Below are 19,933 nucleotides of genomic sequence, written 5' to 3'. Positions count from 1 at the left end.
GATTTAGAACTCCTTTAAGCATTTCTTGTAGTGCAAGCTTGGTAGTGGTGAATTCTCTCAGCATTTGTTTGTCTGAAAAAGACTTTTTTTTTCTTTCATTTATGAAGCTTAGTTTTTCTGGGTACAAAATTCTTGGCTGATAATTGTTTTATTACAGGAGGCTAAAGAGAGGCTTCCAATCCCTTCTAGCCTGTAAGGTTTCTGCTGAGAAATCTGCTGTTAATCTCATAGGTTTTCCTTTATAGGTTACCTGATGCTTTTGCCTCACAGCTCTTATGGTTCTTTTCTGTAGAAACCCTGATGACTGTGGGCCTAGGTGATGATCATTTTGTGATGAATTTCCTGAGTTTTCTTTGAACTTATTGTATTTGAATGTCTAGGTCTCAAGCAAGGCTAGGGAAGTTTTCCTCGACTATTCCCTCAAATATGTTTTCCAAACTTGTAGATTTCTCTCATTTCTTGGGAATACTAATTATGTTACGTTTAGTCATCTAACATCATCCCAAACTTCTTGAAGGCTTTGTTCATTTATTATTTTTTTTCTTTGTCTCTGTTGGATTGGGTTAATTTGAAAGCCTTGTCTTTTAGTTCTGAAGTTCCTTCTTTTACTTGTTTGAATCTATTGTTGAAACTTTCCAGTATATTTTGCATTTCTCTAAGTATGTCTTTCACTTCCAGAAGTTGTGATTTTTTTTAATTATGTTATTTCTCTGGGGATTTTTTGTCCATATCTTGTATTATTTCTAAAATTTTTTTAAGTTGATTTCACCTTTCTCTGGTGCCTCTTTGAGACGCTTAGTAATCAACCTTCTGGCTGGGCACAGTGACCCATGCCTTTAAACCTAGCAGTTTGGGAGGCTGAGGTGGACAGATCACCTGAGGTTAGGAGTTTGAGACCAGCCTGGCCAACATGGTGAAACCCTGTCCACTAAAAATACAAAACCAGGCATGGTGGTGTGTGCCTGTAATCCCAGCTACTCGGGAGCCTGAGGTGGGAGAATCGCCTGGACCCGGGAGGCAGAGGTTGCAGTGAGCTGAGAACGTGCCACTGCATTCCAGCCTGGGTAACAGAGTGAGACTCTGTCTCAAAAAAATTAATAAATAAATAATTAACCTTATGAATTATTTTTCTTGCAATTCAGAGAGTTCGTTTTTGTTTGGATCCATTGCTGGTGAGCTGACGTGATCTTTTGGGGGTGTTAAAGAACCTTGTTTTGTCATCTTACCAGAGTTGTTTTTTCTGGTTCCTTCTCATTTGGGTGGACTATGTCAGAGGAAAGATCTTGGCTTCAAGGTCTGCTGTTCAGATTCTTTTGTCCCACAGTGTGCTCTCTTGATGTGGTGCTCACCCCCTTCCCCTAGGGATGGGGCTTCCTGAGAGCTGGACTGCAGTGATTGTTACTGCTCTCCTGGATCTAGCCACCCGGCGGAGTTACCAGGCTCCGGGCTGGTCCTGGGGAGTGTCTGATGTGATCCATCTTCAGGTCTCTCAGCCGTGGATGCCAGCACCTTCCCTGGTGGAGGTGGCAGAGGAGTGAAGTGCGCTCTGTGAGGGTCCTTGGTTGTAGTTCTGTTTAGCGTACTGGGTTTTTTGAATGCTTGTTATGCTAGCAGTGAAGTTGTCACGTGGACAGATTCAGGTCCTATGGTTAGCCAGGATGTTACAGGTCGTGGAATTAGCTGTCGTTTGCTCCTTTCTTGGAGCAGTTTTTTTATGAGTTGCTGTAATGGCTTGAATTGGTTTGCTTCCAACCAGGCGGTGGCGCTTTCAAGAGCATCAGCTGTGGTAGTATAGAGGGGATACAAGCTTGGCCTAAGGGGCCTAAGGTCTCCTAGATCAGTAGTTTGGTTTTTCAGGTGAAGGATGAGGCCATGGAGTTCCCAAGAGATTATGTCTTTTGTCCCAGCTATCAGGGCAGGTAGAGAAAGACATCAGGCGGGGATAGGGTTAGACGTGTCTGAGCTTGGGTGAGAGTTGCTGCAGGTGCTTTGGGGGATAGGGTGTGATTCTCAGGCCATTGGAGTTATGATCTAAGGGGGATTATCCCTGCTGAGAAAACACTCAAGGCTTTCAGGCTTCACCCCTCCCCATCTACCTTGTCTTCTGTACACCTATCTGTACTTCCTGTTTGCTTCCCCCACCCAACCTGGATTCTGCCCAGGAAAATGTGTGCTTCGTCAACGTTATTACAAAATTGAGCTGGAATTTTCCTTTTTCCTGTGGTCTGTCCCCAGTTCCACTGGCAGCTCTCCCAAAGAACCCCTGTGAGATAAAGTCAGAAATGGCTTCCCTGGGCTTCCCTAGGGTCCGGGAAGTGCCCAGTAAAGTGTCTACAGGGCTCTTCCAGCTGCTGCTTTTACTTTTATATTTCACTCAGCTCTCTAAATTCATTTCTGCTCTAGGTAAGGTTAAATCTTTCTTCCATGATCTGGATTTTCAGGTTGCCCAGTGAGGATGTATGTTCAGAGGCAAACTTCCCCATTTCACACTGTGGACACTCACTGTTTTTCCGCTGTCTCATGGAGTTTGCAGTAGCAAACTGCTTTTTTCCAAGGGTTTGTGAAGGCTTTTGGTTTTCCTGGTATGTTCCTGTGATGGTTCTGGGAGCAAAAGTTCATGATGTGAGTCTCCATATACTGTTCTGTCTGTCCGAGTGGGAACTGCAAGTTAGTCTTGCCTCCTAGCCACCATTTTTCTCCTCTGTTCTTTTCTAATGTGTGCATTCAGTGCTATAGATTTTTCTCTAAGCACTGCTTTTACTGCCTCCCACAAATTTGGGTAAGTTGTATTTTCGTTTTTATTTGGCTCAAAATAGTAATTTCTCTTGAGATTTCTTCTTTTACCCGTTTTATTTAGAAGTGTGTCATTTGATCTCCAAATTTTTTGATATTTTTCAACTGTTTTATCTATTAATGACTAATAGTTTAATTCCTTGTGGTCTCATTATTGAAAAGAGGTCCTGATCCAGACCCCAGGAGAGGGTTCTTGGATCTTGCACAAGAAAGAATTTGGGGAGACCCCATAACGTGAAAGCAAGTTTATTAGGAAAATAAAGGAATAAAGAATGGCTGCTCCATAGGCAGAGCAACAGCATGGGCTGCTCGTTTGGCTATTTTTATGTTATTCCTTGATTGTATGCTAAATAAGGGTTGGATTATTCATGAGTTTTCTAGGAAGGGGGTAGGTAGTTCCCAGAACTGAGGGTTCGTCTCATTTTTAGATCATACAGGGTAACTTCTTGACGTTGCTGTCGCATTTGTAAACGATTGTGGTGCTGGTGGGAGTGTCTTTTAGCATGCTAGTACATTATAATTAGTGTATAATGAGCGGTGAGGATGACCAAAGGTCACTTTCATCACCGTCTTGGTTTTGGCAGGTTTTGGCCGGCATCTTTACTGCATGCTGTTTTATCAGCAAGGTCTTTGTGACTTGTATTTTGTACCGACCTCCTGTCTCATCCTGTGACTTGGAATGCCTAACCTCCTCGGAATGCAGCTCAGTCGGTCTCAGCCTCATTTCATCCGGCACTTCTTCAAGATGAGTCCTTCTGGTTCAGACTCCTCTGACACTCTGAGAGCAGACATATTTTGAATTCTCTTTTTTAAAAACTCGTTATGGTATGTTTTATGCCCCAGAATGTGGTCCCCAAGATACAGTGACTGTTCCATATGAGCCTCAGAAGCATGTGTAATCTGTTGTTGTTAAGGTATTCTATCAATATCAATTATATCCCGTTGACTGATGGTACCATTAAGTCAACTATTTTCTTACTAATTTTCTGCTGACTGGATCTATTCATTTCTAATGGGGGGGGGGTGTTAAATAATTTCTTATAGAGAGTGTTAAATAATTACAACTATAATTATTTCTCTTTGCAATTTAATCAGTATTTGCCTCACAGTACTTTCATAGTCTGTAAGCACATGAATATTAAAGATTGTTTAATTTCTTCTTGGAGTATTGATCCATTTGACATTTCTCAGTGCCCCTATTTATCCCTCATAACTTTCTTTGCACTGAAGTCTGCTTTGACTGAAGTAAATATAGCTGTTTTTGCTTTTTTAATTAAAAAATTAGTATGGCATATCTTTATCATTTTATTTTAATCTATCTTATCTTTAAAGTTGATTTCTTTTAGACAGGTGGGTCCTGTTTTTGATCCACTCTGACAATTCATCTTTTAATTGGTATGTTAGACCACTGATGTTTAAAGTGATTATTGATACAGTTGGATTAATATCTGTCATTGTTTCTATTTATTGCCTTTGTTCTTTGTCCCTATGTTTGTTTTCCATACTTTGTCTCCTTTTTGTGTCTTTTTTTCCAACTTATTGTGATATATATATAATTATCAAATAAAAATTACATATATTTAAGGGGTAGAATGTGATATTTTGATATGTGTATGCATTGTGCAATATTACTGCAGCTAAGTTACATATCCATCAGCTCGCAGTTACCTTTTTTTGCATGTGTGGTGAAAACATTTATGATCTATTCTCTTTTTGTGTTTTTAATTGAACATTTTATATGTTTCCATTTTCTCTCCTTTTTTAGCATATCAATTACATTTAAAAAATTTTTCAGGCCAGGTGTGGTGGCTCATGCCTGTAATCCCAGCACTTTGGGAGGCTGAGGCAGACAGATCATGTGGTCAGGAGATTGAGACCATCCTGGCTAACATGGTGAAACCCTGTCTCTACTAAAAATACAAAAAAATAGCCAGACATGGTGACATGTGCTTGTGGTCCCAGCTGCTCAGGAGGCTGAGGCAGGAGAGTCGCTTGAACCTGGGAGGCGGAGGTTGCAGTGAGCTGAGATCACACCACTGCACCCCAGCCTGGGTGACAGAGCGAGACTCCGTCTCAAAAAAAAGAAAAAACAAATTTTTTTTTTCGTGGTTGCACCAGAGGTTGTGGTATACATTATAACTAATCCTAGTTCACTTTCAAATAATTACACTGTGTCATGGATTGTGCAGGTGCCTTGTAATAAAAATTATTTGTAATTCCTCTCTATCCTTTGTATTATTACTGTCATTCATTTTACATATAGAAATCATACATAAACATATACATATACACATACCCCCATACCCATATATATATGTAAAGCATACATAGTTAAGTACATTGTTGCTATTATTTGAACAAACTGCTATCTGTTGTATCAATTAAGAATAAGGAACCAAAGTTGTATTTTACCTTCACTTATTCTTCTCCGTTACTTTTCCATTCTTTATATAGCTACAGGTTTCTGATCTATATCATTTTCTTTTTCTTTAAAGAACTTCTTTTACATTTCTTACAGAGCAGATCTGCTGGCCACAAATTTTCTCAATTTTTGTTTGACAAGCTTTATTTCTCTTTCACTTCTGAGGGATAATTTTGCAGAATACAGAATTCTAGGTTGCTGGGTAGGGGTTATTTTGTTAACACTTAAAACATTTACTCTCTTCTTGCTTCTGTGGTTTCTGAGAATATGTTATGTAATTCCGATTTTGACCCTCTATAAAGGTGCTCCCCCACACACTTCCAGCTTCTTGCAAGATATTTTCTGTATCTTGGATTTTCTGAAGTTGTTTTGAGGAGGGTGATGCAATTTATCCTGTTTTATGGAAATGAGAGGCCATGCAAAATATACATTTTGTGTATTTTGAGCTGAGCTTCCAGGACCGGTGGTTTGGTGTCTCAGTCATTATTCTAGAAATATTAGTTTTGCTCCTTTCTCCATTTCTTCTCCTTCTGGTATTCTCAATATGTATGTATCATGCGTTTTGTAGTTTTTCCACTGTTTCTAGATGTTCTGTTCCTTTTCTTCAGTCTTTTTTCTCTTTGCATTTCAGTTTTGATTGTTTCTGTTGTGATATCCTCAAGCTCCAATTCTTTCCTCAGTTGTGTCTAGTCAACTAATGAATCCATCAAAGACATTCATCATTTCTGTTTTTGATCTCTAGCATTTCTTTTTTATTCTTTGTTATAATTTCCAGTTCTCTGCTTACATCTGTTCTTGTATATTGCCTACTTTTTCCTTAAACCTATTAGCAGATTAATCATGGTTCTTTTAAATTATTGGTGTGATAATTCCAACATTCCTGCCATCTTTGACTCTTCTTCTGATGCTTATTCGGTCTCTTTAAACGGTGTTTTTTTTTCCTTTTAGTTCACATTGTGATTTTTTGTTGAAGGTGGACATAAGGTACTGGGTGAAAGGAATATAGTAAATAGCCTGTTAGTAATGTGATGGTAAGGTGTGTGTGGGGAAGCATTCTATAATCCTGTGATTAGGTCTCAGTCTTTTTATGAGCCTGTGCCTCTGAACTGTGAACTTCACATGTGAATCTCAGTCCACAACCCTCTGTCCTGTGCCTTTAGGTAGGACAGGATGACTGGAGTGGGCTGGAGTTTGGTATTTCCCTTCTCCCCAGTGGAAAGCTCAAAGAAGCTGGAGCTGGATTTTCTTCTTACTCCAGAAAATGTGGCTGTGGTAAGAGTTTTTCCTGAGGGCAGACTTTGTTAAAAGCATAGTACTTGGGTGTGTTTCAAAAGTTTATTGTCTCCTCCCCCTCTTCAGAGCACAAGGAGATTTTTTTCAGATATTTACTGTGAGGACCTAGTAGAGCTCACAAAAGTGCGTGGCTCCCCAATGGCTGGGTTCTCCTAGAGTTTTTAACGCTCAGACTTGTCATCCCTGAGCCTCTAGCAATTTATCAATTACAGGTTAAGTTTTTCTTCCCTCGCACTTGTTCCCACAGAGGTTTCTGCTTGTGGATTTCTGCTCCGGGTAAGTTGCAATTCTTTACATTTACCTGTCTGCCTCTAATTTGGGAGGGTGATAGTGATTTGTTCTGTGACCCCACTTCTGTGACAGATTTAAGGAAGATCTGTCGATTTTCACTTTCTTCAGCTTTTTACTTGTTAGCATGGAGTGGCGACTTCTGAGCTCCTTACCTAGCAGACCGGTAACCAGAAGTCCAATGATTACTTTGTAACTAGACAGACATTGATCACTTCTGAAATGGAACTGTATCACGAATGTATTTTTGAATGACCTCTCATTTCCATGTGGTACTTGGTAACACAAAACCAAATGAACTAGAAGTTGAGCTGGCAGAACAAATAAAAAAGTGTAACAATATATTTTCGTACCTCTTTTAAAAATATTTTTTAAGTACCTCTATCGGAAGAATACCTGAAGCAAACAAGACCAGCACATTTCTTTTTTTAGTGATTCATATTGTGAAGTTGTTTATTTTTTCCACCTTAAATACTTATTACTTACTTACTCCTCCTAACTACAACTTTGTACCTATTGACCAGCATCTCTTCACTTTCCCCATTCTCAGCCCATGGTAACCCACCATTCAACTCTGCTTCTGTGAATTTAGTTGATTCAGATTCTACATGGGAGACCATGTGATATTTGTCTTTCTTTGCCAGGCTTATTTTACTGCACATAATGTCCTCCAGATTTACCAATGTTGTTGCAAATGACAGGATTTTCTTTAAGGCTGAATAGTATTCCATTGTGTATGTATACCACATTTGTTTTTATCTACTGATCCATTGATGGACACTTAAGTTGATTCCATAACTTCGCTATTGTAAATAAGACTGCAGTGAACCAAGGAGAGCAGATATGTTTTTGACATATTGATTTCAAGTTCTCAGGGTATATATCTAGATGTGGGATTATTGAGTCATATGGTAATTCTATTTTTAGTTTTTTGAGGAACCTCCATATAGTTTTCCAAAATGGCTGTACCAATTTATATTTCCAATTTATATTTCCAACAAAAGTGTATGGGGATTCCTTTGTTTCCTTTTCTCTACAGCTTTGCCAACACTTACCATCTTTTGTCTTTTTGATAATAGCCGTTCTGACAGATGCAAGATGATATCTCATTGTGGTATTAATTTGCACTTCCCTAATGACTAGTGATATTGAGCATTTTTTCATAGTATCTGTTGACCATTTGTATGTTATCTTTTAAGAAATGTCTGTTCAGTGCTTTTGCGCATTGGTTAATTGGGTTTTTTTTTTTTTTTCTGTAGAATTCTTTGAATTTTTAAAATATATTTCAGTTATTAACCCCTTATAAGATTTTTTTTCCCCTGATCTGTGGAGGTTTTCTTTGCTCTGATAATCATTTTCTTTGCTGTACAGAAGCTTTTTTCTTTGATATAATCCCATTCAAGACTAATTTCTTTTTGAGGTCTTTTAAGCAGAAAATTCAATATCGTGTATTAAACCATTTAATAAATAACATCAGTATACATTCAAGGAATTTTCTTGACTGTAACTCACTGTCTGTTACAGCTCTCAAAAGGCTAATAGTTCCATCAAATAATTTGATTAAACATACAATTATACTGTAGTTTGATGTTATAAGTTGTAGTAATATACAGTATACTCAGTAGAAAGGTTGACAAAAAATATGAATAGTTTTTTTTACAAAAGAAGAAATAAAAGTGACTGAGAAATATGAAATTGTGTTTAGCTTCATTAAGTCAATAAAAGGCAAACTAAGAGAAGATACAGTTTTTCACCTACTGGAAAATTTTTAAGTCATTATTTTTAGTATTTGTGAGGATGCATTGAAATAGACCCAGGCAGTAAAAATTGGTACAACCTGTCAATTTTTAGGAATTTTGTGTGTATTTATTTTAACTTTTCATTTTACAATGATTTTAGACTCACAGAAAAGCTATAAAAATAGTACAGAAATATCCAATTTACCCTTAACCTAGCTTCTGCTAGTGTCACATTTTTAGGAATTAATGCTAAGAAAGTATAAGACATTGCAACATAAACTTAAATACAAATCTGTTATTTATAATCTTGTTATCAATTATTGTACTGTTATCTTAGAACTCCCAAATCAATCAGTTTGGAAGTTTAAACACCTTTTTCAGAATCAATCTTTATTAGTGCAGGCATTGTTCTAGTGTTAACAATTTAACCAAAGTAATATTTGCCTGCTACACTCCATGAATGATAGATACATGAGCAATGTAGCATGCAAAAGTTATTTTTATTCCAGACAGCTTTAACAGTGAGAAAAATACCAATAGTGATAACTGATATTTCATGAATGGTTTCCGGGGAGTCTGTTAAGCACCTTATGTGGATTATTTCACTTATTCTTCTGACAACCTCGGGTGCTATTAGCCTCCCCATTTTACAGATGAGGAAACTGTGTGGAATAGTTATCTGTGGTCAAGTGACTAGCATGTAGCCTAGGGTAGTATAAATTCAGATCCTGCATTCTCAATTACTGGCTGCTATTCTCATTCTTTCTTTTTTTCTTCTCTCTTTCCTCTGTTTCACACTTACGTCGCTCTAGAAATCTATTATGTAAGACAAGGGGAAAATGATATTCCAACTAGCAAAGATTACCTTATAATACACCAGAGCACTCTGTATTTCCTAAAGAGTGTTGACTGAAAAAGGATTAGAAGCAGAGCCAATTTCTCTTCTACAAGCACCAGGCACCAAAAAATGTAGGACTACATTTCAGTGATCTTGACCAGTTCTTCAAAAGGAGTAATAAATGTGAGCCTACCAAATTGCAGGTCATTTCTCTTCTCACCTTTAATACCATGGAATAACTGTACACATGCTTGGAGTTGAAGCTTAATTTTACATCTTCTCGTGAAATGGAGCAGAAAAACAAAACATAAATGAATGATCACCAGGGCATGCTGAATTATTCAACATAATAGTGTTAAATTTGAGATTTTATTCTCCAGAGCTGAAGCTGATGGTTCAGCCAGTGTGGAAAACAGTCTTTGATCTCTAAAGATGTATTAACTTGTAGCTGAGTGAAACCTTGATGCACTGAAAAGGAATTGTTAAGAATATTCTTTTGTTTTTTGAGTTGTTGAGTATTGGTGACTGCTTGCTTGTTCTGCTAAATATCCTGAGAATTTGTTTGGAAACCTTGTTTTCTACTTTTGGTAGGTTCAGCCCAGAATAAGTTCTCCAAATTAATAAAGAGTAGTAATAGCTAGCATGTATTGAGCTATTTCTATCTGCCTACTACTAAGTACTTTACATTGATTTATTTGATTTAATTCTTAAATAACCAGGATTCACAATTGGGACATTGTGGTCCTAGAGCCAAGCTATTAGCTATGTGTTTATTTCAGGAGTTGGTAAATCTAAATACATTAAGCATCTGTATAGGTAATGTTAGTTAAGGAAAATGGCTGGGTGTGGTAATGACATTGGCAAACTTGTGCTTGCTGTGCTGTACCTAAATGTTTTCAAATACAGTTTTAAAAACACCGTAGACCAAACCCAAATCAGAAGATATAATGGATACATTTAAAATACTATGGGTGATGGCTGTACGGCCTTCTTGTTCAGATGAAAGTTTAAATTATTTTATTGGATACTTATTTTCATACTTGTTCTTTCACATACCTATGTGAAAATTTCAGCAAACTACCTAATCTGTGATTATATTCATAAAGAAGGAAATAAAGTTTTATGTTCCTTCTTTTTGATGAGATACTGTAAATTGAGGGGGCAGTCTCAGACTTGGATCCAGTGTTTTACAATACATGTCAATTATAAAGATTACTTTTCCAATATATTAATAAACAAAAATCTTCTAGAAGTCAGTACAGTCATTGTAATAGAGAAAATGAACAGGATTTTGGTAGTAATAGGCAATTCATACAAAAAGAAATCTTAGTAACAAATGAAAAGTATGCTTCACTCATAATCAAGGGAATATAAATTAAAACAAGATACCATTTCATCTCTGTCTTGTTAGCATACTGTAAATTCTGATGATGCCAGGAATTGCAAGGATTTGGGGGCAGTGGGAACTCATATACTACTGTTGGGTGAATAAATTGGTGTTACCACTTTGGAGACCAGTTTGGCAAATTTGAAGTAAAATGTTGCTTGTACATCATAACTTGGCGGTTCCCAGGAATGCTTTGGGTAGAAGGTAGTGATAGAACTGAGAAAATAAAGGAGTTTGCTTGAGCAAAGCATCAGAGAAACAGCTAACATGACAGGAAGAACAAACAGCACTTAAAGAATCATGAAGGCAAGGAAATGAACATTCAGCTCATGAATCGAATACGTGCAAATCATTCAATATAACTGGAAGCCAAGAAAGGGCATGGAGGAGTAGCCAGTGAGATCAGTCTGGAAATGGACAGGGCCCAGATGATAAAAGCTGTGATATGTGGAGATGGCTTGGGTTTAATCCTGTAGACCAGTGGCCCTCAATTCAGGCTGATCATCAGAACTAACTGGATCCCTTTCCAGACTTAGTGAATTAGCATCTCTCAGAATATGGATCAGGACACTGTTCTTCAAAAGTCTCAGTCACATTGCTTCTCTGCCTTTCAGCCAAGGTCAAGTGTAGAAGTCTCAGCCACATCTATTATTTCATTCTTAGAACGCTCTGAAAGAGGGAGCTGGTAATGGCTTTTTGTCGATGTCATGGAGGATTACAGTCCAAAGTGGGATTATGCAAGTTTATCATGTTAGTTTTTGATACACTTGTGATTAGAAATCAGCACCCTCTCATGAGGTGATACCCTCTGTTTCCGCTCCAGTTGTCTGGGGCAGATGGAGGAACTGGTTACTCTGAAGGCTTTTTCTTTCAGACTCTCCAGATTTTTGTGAGCCGAAAGACTCTGCGTAAAATTAGATTAAATTGCAAAACTACATGCTATACAGTTGGGATGTGCTCATCATTACTCACCACAGGAGCTTTTGAAGGACTTCTTGTTGCAGTGTGAGCTGATAAACTCTGTATTTTGTAGTTGGGGGTGCAGGGGAGGAGTTCAAAGGCAAAGCATATTAGCAATATTTCAGGTAAGAAATGATGATGGTCCTTACTGAAGCTTGGGCTGTGGGACTGAACAAGAAGTGATAGATTCAAGAGAAGATTAGAAGATAGTATCTAATAAGTATTCTTTCGGAGTGTGATTTTAAAAAATGAGCTTGTGCGATTGGGCAAAGAAAGGAAGAAGCCCTGAGAGACAGGGAGCACTGAGGTTTCTAGATGCTATGTGAATATCAAGTGTTTATAGAGGAAGACTGCATTAGTTTTGGTTTTTGAGTATATTTCCGATCTCAGTCACAGAAAATGTTGGTAGTAACAAATCAAAAACCTGATTTTATTTTTCTTTAATTTTGGTTAATATTCTCCTACCCAAAGTTATTTTATGTTTTTTTTTTCTTTTTGGTAGATTCAAGATCACACATTATCTTAACCATTTAGCAGTTATTGTTCTGAAAGTGAGGCCGTGGATTTTGACCAGCAGTAGGAAGAGGGTTGGTGGAGAGTTCTGTCTTATTTTCCATTATTGGCCTTTTAATGTAATATAACTCATTAGAGTGTTTCGCAGTTTTAGCTATTAACTATCAAGTTAAGAGAAACTTCTCATTAGAAAATATAAAATCTCATGAATAAAATTACATTATAGAATAAGGCCTGATTCTTAAGTATTGCCCAATAGAGATGAATTATATGAGTTTCTTTTTTCTACCAACAGGGAAAAAGTTGGATTGTTAAAAGAAGTTATGAAGATTTTCGGGTACTTGATAAACATCTTCATCTATGTATTTATGACCGAAGATTTTCCCAGCTCTCAGAGCTTCCCCGTTCTGACACCCTGAAGGACAGTCCAGAGGTAAGCATTTAGTCCTTCAGTATATTTAGTACAGAGGTAGTCACTATATATGAGTTTGCAGAAATTTTTGTCTGTATACTAAACAAAAGCTTATATCGAACACTCAGGATGACTCCTGGGACTACTTGCCTGTTTCATAACTGAAAAGTTAGTAATGTTAAATATAGTGTTTAGAATTAGAGTAGGTTCAGTGCATAATTTTATAAGGGAAAACAACTCATAATATATAAACAAGCAATGTATATGAGCAAATCATTCTCCAGAGAGCACATAAAAATGGAAGCAAAAATATGGAAAAACGTTACCTTTCATGATCAAAGAAATCCATCTTAAAACAGTGTTGTTTGAGTAGTTTATGACAGCATGCTGGGTGTATGCACTTACCTTCACCCCTGCAAAAAAGGTCTAGTAAAAACATAAAAGATTTCTAAACAGAGGTTCTTTATAGCATCATTAAACCAAAAGTACCATCAGGGAATCAAAAATTGTGAGGAATCTTTAAAAGTAGATGGGATAAGGTTTATGGGGAAGAGTAAATATAGCCTAAACATGTAAGTGCAGCATGACTGCAAAGCATAAGGAGACTAGAAAGTTTACACATAGAAACTGAAGAAATAAAATAACCAAGAGGTACAAACAAGGCTTTTCAAAGGATAATTACTATCCTCTGAGAGAAAATGAAGCTGTCACATCCATGAAATGGATTTAAATAAATAAAATCAGAGATGTTGTAAACGAATATAGGATCATTTACATTAATTTTAATAAGAGCAAACCTGAATGACTGAACTCCATGCAGAATGTACCCAGCTGAAGAGAAAGTCAGGGAGTTGGATGATCAAGCCAAGTCATTTATAATAAGAATACACCCCTGGAAGGGACAGAAAGTTAACAAGTTGTGAGAGAACATTTGGGAGTCATGGAGAATAGGTCCAGAGAGGTTTCTGCTGATGGGAGTTATAGGAGGAGAGAGTGGATGCAAGGAAATAATGAAAAATTGATGTAAACCACTGCCCCCACCAGATCTAAATAAAGCAATGTTCTGAGATTTAGTGGGTTCGTTAAGTGTTAAAATATAACGGACACTGCAGCAGGGTCTCAGGAGTGTCTTGAAACACGGATCTCTTTGTACCATAGAAAATGTAAAAGTCCCTTTATCTGCATTTCTCATTTCTGCTTCCTGTTTCATTTTTTTCTCTCAGATTATCCTAAAACATGGCCACCACCAAGAGGTCCCAGGTTTTTATCCCCTTTTAAGGAGCAGCCAGACTGAGCTAGAATCTGTGTCCTAATTCCTGGATTAACTCTTGATTGGTCCAACTAATATTGGGGCATATTCCTGGACCAGTCAACTGAACCATGGTGTAGGATCACGTATGAATATGGCTGTTCCTGCCACAGCCATGTGCATGTAAGATTACAGTGGGTCTTGGGCAAAAGCGTTTCTAAGGAGTAGGGGAAAACTGTAGGATCACGTATGAACATGGCTGCTCCTGCCACAGCCACGTGCATGGAAGATGACAGTGGGTCTTGGGGAAAAGGGTTTCCGAGTAGTAGGGGAAATCTAGGCAGAAAAGCCAAATATGGATCTGCTATAGTTATCTTTTTGCATATTCAGTACAAAAATACAAAGTGATGAAATTAGAAACCATGGAATAGTTTGATCGCTGATAAGGGGCTAGAAGTTGAAGCTCTGCATGAGACAGGGGCTGAGTTGCTATATAAGTGCCCATAGTGCTACTGGTAAGTTTCTGTGAAGAATCCTCTGTAACGATTAAAATGCCTAAAGATCTATAGATTTTTTTCTTCCAGAAACCATCAGTTTTCTCTGCCAGAGAGCATAGTATCTTTCCTCAGAGTTAACACTGGATCTTTTTCTTTTCAGTCAGTCACTCAGATGCTTATGGCTTACCTGTCACGCCTTTCAGCTATCGCTGGCAACAAGATCAACTGTGGGCCCGCCCTTACCTGGATGGAGGTATTTCCTAATTCACTTTTCGTGAAAAATGTATATTTAAATTATCTAATTAAGAAATTTGATATTAACATAATTTTTATCTATTGAGCTTCAGGAATCAAAGAAATGGAGTATATTCTCATCGTCTGGGAGGATAGATACGTGATATAGGAAATATTTTTTCGTCTCAAATCTTTCTTTGATAATCTTGGAAACTAATCTTAATATATTTTATGAATATCAGTGATACCTGTTATTTTGGTGTTTAATATATTAATATATAAATCCAGCAAGGTGTACTTTTTTTTAGTTGACTGAGTAATTGAAAATATTTTTCAGTTATTTATGAGCAAGGGACAACTTCTTAAAGGGTCCTCTTTAAGAGTAACTGTTGAGTGAAACATTATTCAGTAAATAGATGACATATTCTTAATTTGCATATGTAGAGTTATATTGTTTTCTCCTCCCACTGGAAATTGGGAATGCAAGATGGAAAGTGGAAAGAATATAGAACTATGGGCCAACCTGCATTGAGATCTTGGAAAAACTATTGAATCTCTTGTAAATTACATAGCCTCTTTCGTCTTTAGCATCCTCACCTTTAAATGATGATAAGTATTTTTTAGAGTTGTGAAGATTAAATTAAACCATGTATATTATAGGCACAGCACAGTGACTAGCATATTTTAACTACCCAGTAAATGGTAGGGTTTTTTTTTTTTTAAGACTCTTTGGGTTATTGTATCTCTAAATTAAAATGAATTTCTCCTATAGATAGTCAAAGAAGCATTTTCAGGTCCAGGGTCTTTATCTCAGAGTACATTTTCTTTGTGATAGATTGATAATAAGGGAAATCACCTTTTGGTTCATGAGGAGTCGTCCATCAACACTCCTGCTGTTGGTGCTGCCCATGTTATCAAGAGGTACACTGCTCGAGCCCCTGACGAACTGACCTTAGAGGTAAATAGCTGAAGAGGTTGTTTGTTATTTGGTTCCTGCTGCCTTTCTGGCCTCATCTTTGACTGTTCTTAACCATTTCCTTAATTTAAAAAAAAATGAAAAGCACCAGATTTTTCCATAGTTATTTATCTTTCAGCCTGTAATATCTTCTATTTTTGTTTAAATGACAGTACTACTCATCCTTGAAAACTGAGGTTAAATGTCTCCTCTTTTGTCTGCGAAGTCATTCCTGATCTCCCTCCCCTCACTCCATGCAAATACATACCTCCCAAAAACCTGAATTGAATGTCATTCTGAACTGTGCTCATGGCTTATTGCTGACACATCACTTATTACATTTAATCATGATTGTTCTTTTTGTCTCAGTGAGCTTCTTGAAAGCAAGGTCTGTCTTTTTGTGTTTTTGTACCTAAAAACAATACCCAGTGATACTTTTTTTTATATATTGTTGAAAGATTGAGTTAAAGAACAGATAAAAGGTGAAATGAACACATCTTGCTGTCAGATAAAAAAGGAGGGAAATTAAATTTTTTCCTCTAAAAATATATATTGGCTAATGAGGAAAAAAATGCTGACAGTTAATTAAATTTAAGAACTAACAATATAACTTTTTACTGCATAGAATCTGAACTGTTTTCAAACTTTTAGGTTCTGTACAGAAAGAAATGTAGGTCTTGGAATGATGATGTCAGCACATATGGCTTTACGAAATGGCTTATACATGATTTGAAAGATCAGTTGTGAATATACAAAAGAAAAATTCCTAAAGCTCTATAGTATATGTTAGTAACATTGCTCTGAAGTTCTTAACTATGTTTTATCATAGATATCAACATTTCTTTTGATTGAAGAGTGTAACTTCTGTTGAATATCTCATTAAAAACTATTGTAATTTTTATATTTATGATTTTATATGAGTTTACATAAACTCACTAGTTTTTCTTTTACAGTGAAGAAAATTAGTTCTTTAGTGGATATAATTATGTTTTACTATCTATTGAAAGAAGTGTAGTTGTCATCAAATTTTATACTTACTAAGCATAACCCATCTTAGGCCCTCTTCTATATGATTAAATAAGATATGTCAAGAGCTCAGGACAGTGCCTGGCACAGGGTAAGCACTCACTAAATGTAATATTAAGGGAATCTGTTATTGTTTCTAAGCATGAATATTTAAAATTATCTTTTATAAGTGAATCTGATCACTCTCAGTGACAGCAGTAACAATATTTTAACAGAAGTGATGATAATGGTGTGATGCCTAACATTTAAAAATCTTATGCTATTAATCTGGCTTTCTGAAGTTACTGCACATGTGTTAGTTGAATCACAGTCTTTGTGCTGCTTAACTTTTTGTAGACCTCTCTTTCACAAATCATAATATAATTAAATTGTTTTTAAAAGGAAGTGGCACTTTTTTTGGAAATTACTGGCCAGAGCGTGAATAGTAATTTACTTTTTCATACAGTTCAGATTTAAATTCTAGGTATAACAATTGGTTTAAATTTTAACTAAAACCATTTTGCTTAAAATTTTGATTCTCCTAGGTGGGAGACATTGTTTCCGTTATTGACATGCCTCCAAAAGTGTTAAGCACATGGTGGAGAGGCAAGCATGGATTCCAGGTAGGCAACAACAAATTAGGTGTGGGAAAATTCAAAGAAAAGTTTTCTTTATGTTTCAGTAATACTTTTGTTTACATGTAGTGGTAATGGACTTTGTCATCAGAAATTTTATCTGCAACGATAGAAACTGCAGATGCTAATGATAATAGATTTAGATTTCCTTTTCTAATTACTATTTTGGTTGTTTCTTATCTCCTTCATCTTTAAATGGTGGTGTAGCCAAAATATGAATAGAGTCTCAGACCTGATGGCCACTTTTCGGTTACAAGGCCTGGGGAGTGACCTTGCTTTTAATACAGATTTTTAATCATGATTCATATATATTTCCTTTCTGGAATTAAGTCAGTTTGATGAATATTTTTCTATAAAAAGGTATTGTAACTGTTATGTAAAACTTACTTTTAATTACAGAACAACAACAGTATCTAAAGCAATCTCATTTGTTTTTCTATATTCAGTAGTCCCTTATCTGCGGTTTCCCTTTCCATGGTTTCAGTTACCTGAGGTTAACCAAGGTTCGAAAACATTAAATGGATAATTCCAAAAGTAAATCATCAGCTTTAAACTGCATGCTGTTGTGAGTAGTGTGATAAAATCTCTCCCTGTCCCACCCAGGACGTGAATCATCCCTTTGTCTAGCATATCTACACTGTAGATGCTACCTGCCCCATTAGTCATTCCGTAGCCCTCTCAGTTATCAGGTTGACTGTTGAGGTATTGAGGTGCTGTGTTCAAGTAACCCTTATTTGACTTAATTGTTTTACTCAATTATTGGTTATTGTAATGAATCTCTTACTGTGCCTTATTTATAAATTAAACTTTATCACACGTGTGCATGTGTAGGAAAAAGTATCCTAGGTTTTGGTACCATCTATGATTTCAGGCAATCACCGAGTGGTCTTGGAACGTATTTCCTGCAGATAAGGAGGGACTACTTTATGGCTAAACAGTTTGGGACCTGATAATGGCATCTATTAGACTGACTTAGCAACTAATTTTTATGAGGAGTCTCTGAAAATGCCTTAAAGTTGTATCCTTAATATATAGCCTGTGGCTTTTTGTGGTCTACTTACACAAGTGTTAGTAAATACTACATAAAGTGCTCATGCTATATTGTTAGAAATTTGATAAGCATTGTATAAATACTTTGAGTTCTAACTACATATTAAATAAAAATGAATCATTAGCTCTACAATAAAATATATTGTATTAAAACATAGTAATACAATTTAAAACATTTTAAAATGGTAGATAAGAGTGTGGGCTCTGGCTCCAGATTGTCTGGGTTTTCATCCTGTGTTATCTTGGGCAAATTATTTAATTCTCTGTGTCTCAGTTTCCTTATTTGTAAAATGGGGATTATGGGACTATTGTTTGCCTCACGTGGCTATCTTGAAGATTAAATATGTGAGAATAAAAATAGAACGTACTTAGTTAGACCAGGTCTGATGGATTTCTTTTTTTTTTATCAATAAGTGTTGATTTTTAAATTTAAAGAATTCTGGTTTTTATTTTATAAGTTTATCTATTGCTTTCCCTAGTATGAAAGCATCTACAGTAATTTAATTTGGTTGTTAAGACCAGAAGAACCCTATCACATTACCCTACAACTCTTCTTGTTTGTGCTTTTGGGATCCTCCTCCATCTGTGCTCCGATTTCTTAACAGCTATGAATAATAAGTGCTTTTGATTAAATATAAAACTAAATAGAAGACTACAGTTATCTTTTTCCTATGAAGGGGTCAGTTCTTCACGTTAGTGGAAATGAACAATAGACTTAAGGGTCTCAAAGATGATCAAAAGATTAATTCGGCTTTAAAATAATAGTTATGTTGTGGTCTTAATGTTGCTAATAACTTTCTTATATCTATATCTATCTATCTCACCTTAGGGAAGTCATTTGCTTTGTTTGGACTTCAGTTTCTTCTTAAAATCAAAAGGTTTCATTTACAATCTCTCTATTCCTTCTCAACATTTAAATTCTATGATTGTCTTCCCTTCGTTTATGTAACAAATATTTATTGAGTACTGATCTCTGCTAAGTGATTAGCTTGATACTCCAAAGTGTTGTTGAGACGCACACAGTTAGTTTATTGCCTAAACAAACTAATTCTTTTTCAAAGTGAGTATAAATTAACTAGTCTAAAACTAGTTAAAAATTAGTTTATTGCCAAAACAAATTATTGAAAGCAAAAATGAAATTTCTAACTTCAAAGACTGATTTGTAACTGATAATGAAAAATCTTTCCTATAGGAATGCTATTTTTCATCTTGATTGGTCTTAGAAAGGCAATCTTATCTCCATCGATCATGTGGGAGTGTACCTGTGAGAAGAGGCATTGATGTGGGGGGTGCCTGTGTAGCCAGGAGCAAGTCTTTAAATGTTACTGTCAAATTTTTTTAAAAAAGAAATTCAGGGCCGGGCGCGGTGGCTCAAGCCTGTAATCCCAGCACTTTGGGAGGCCGAGACGGGCGGATCACGAGGTCAGGAGATCGAGACCATCCTGGCTAACACGGTGAAACCCTGTCTCTACTAAAAATACAAAAAACTAGCCGGGCGAGGTGGCGGCGCCTGTAGTCCCAACTACTCGGGAGGCTGAGGCAGGAGAATGGCATAAACCCAGGAGGCGGAGCTTGCAGTGAGCTGAGATCCGGCCACTGCACTCCAACCTGGGTGACAGAGCGAGACTCTGTCTCAAAAAAAAAAAAAAAAAAAAAAAAAAAA

At 36.5% G+C, this 19,933-nt stretch overlaps 1 protein-coding gene across 1 annotated transcript in view; it reads left to right on the top strand.

Moving 5' to 3' along the window:
* The window catches only part of ARHGAP32 (Rho GTPase activating protein 32), a 215,795-nt gene that overhangs the window by 97,462 nt on the left and 98,400 nt on the right, over positions 1–19,933 (top strand). Inside the window, exons 6-9 of the mRNA XM_023208637.2 lie at positions 12,529–12,666; positions 14,552–14,644; positions 15,461–15,583; positions 17,131–17,208. Of these exons, the coding sequence (XP_023064405.2) occupies positions 12,529–12,666; positions 14,552–14,644; positions 15,461–15,583; positions 17,131–17,208 (432 nt within the window). The remainder of the gene's footprint in view (positions 1–12,528; positions 12,667–14,551; positions 14,645–15,460; positions 15,584–17,130; positions 17,209–19,933) is intronic.

This window comes from Piliocolobus tephrosceles, chromosome 13 (assembly GCF_002776525.5).
Source record: "Piliocolobus tephrosceles isolate RC106 chromosome 13, ASM277652v3, whole genome shotgun sequence".
Classification (NCBI taxonomy): domain Eukaryota; kingdom Metazoa; phylum Chordata; class Mammalia; order Primates; family Cercopithecidae; genus Piliocolobus; species Piliocolobus tephrosceles.
Note: the sequence above shows the minus strand (reverse complement) of the source record. Positions and strands in the feature narration are given on the sequence as shown.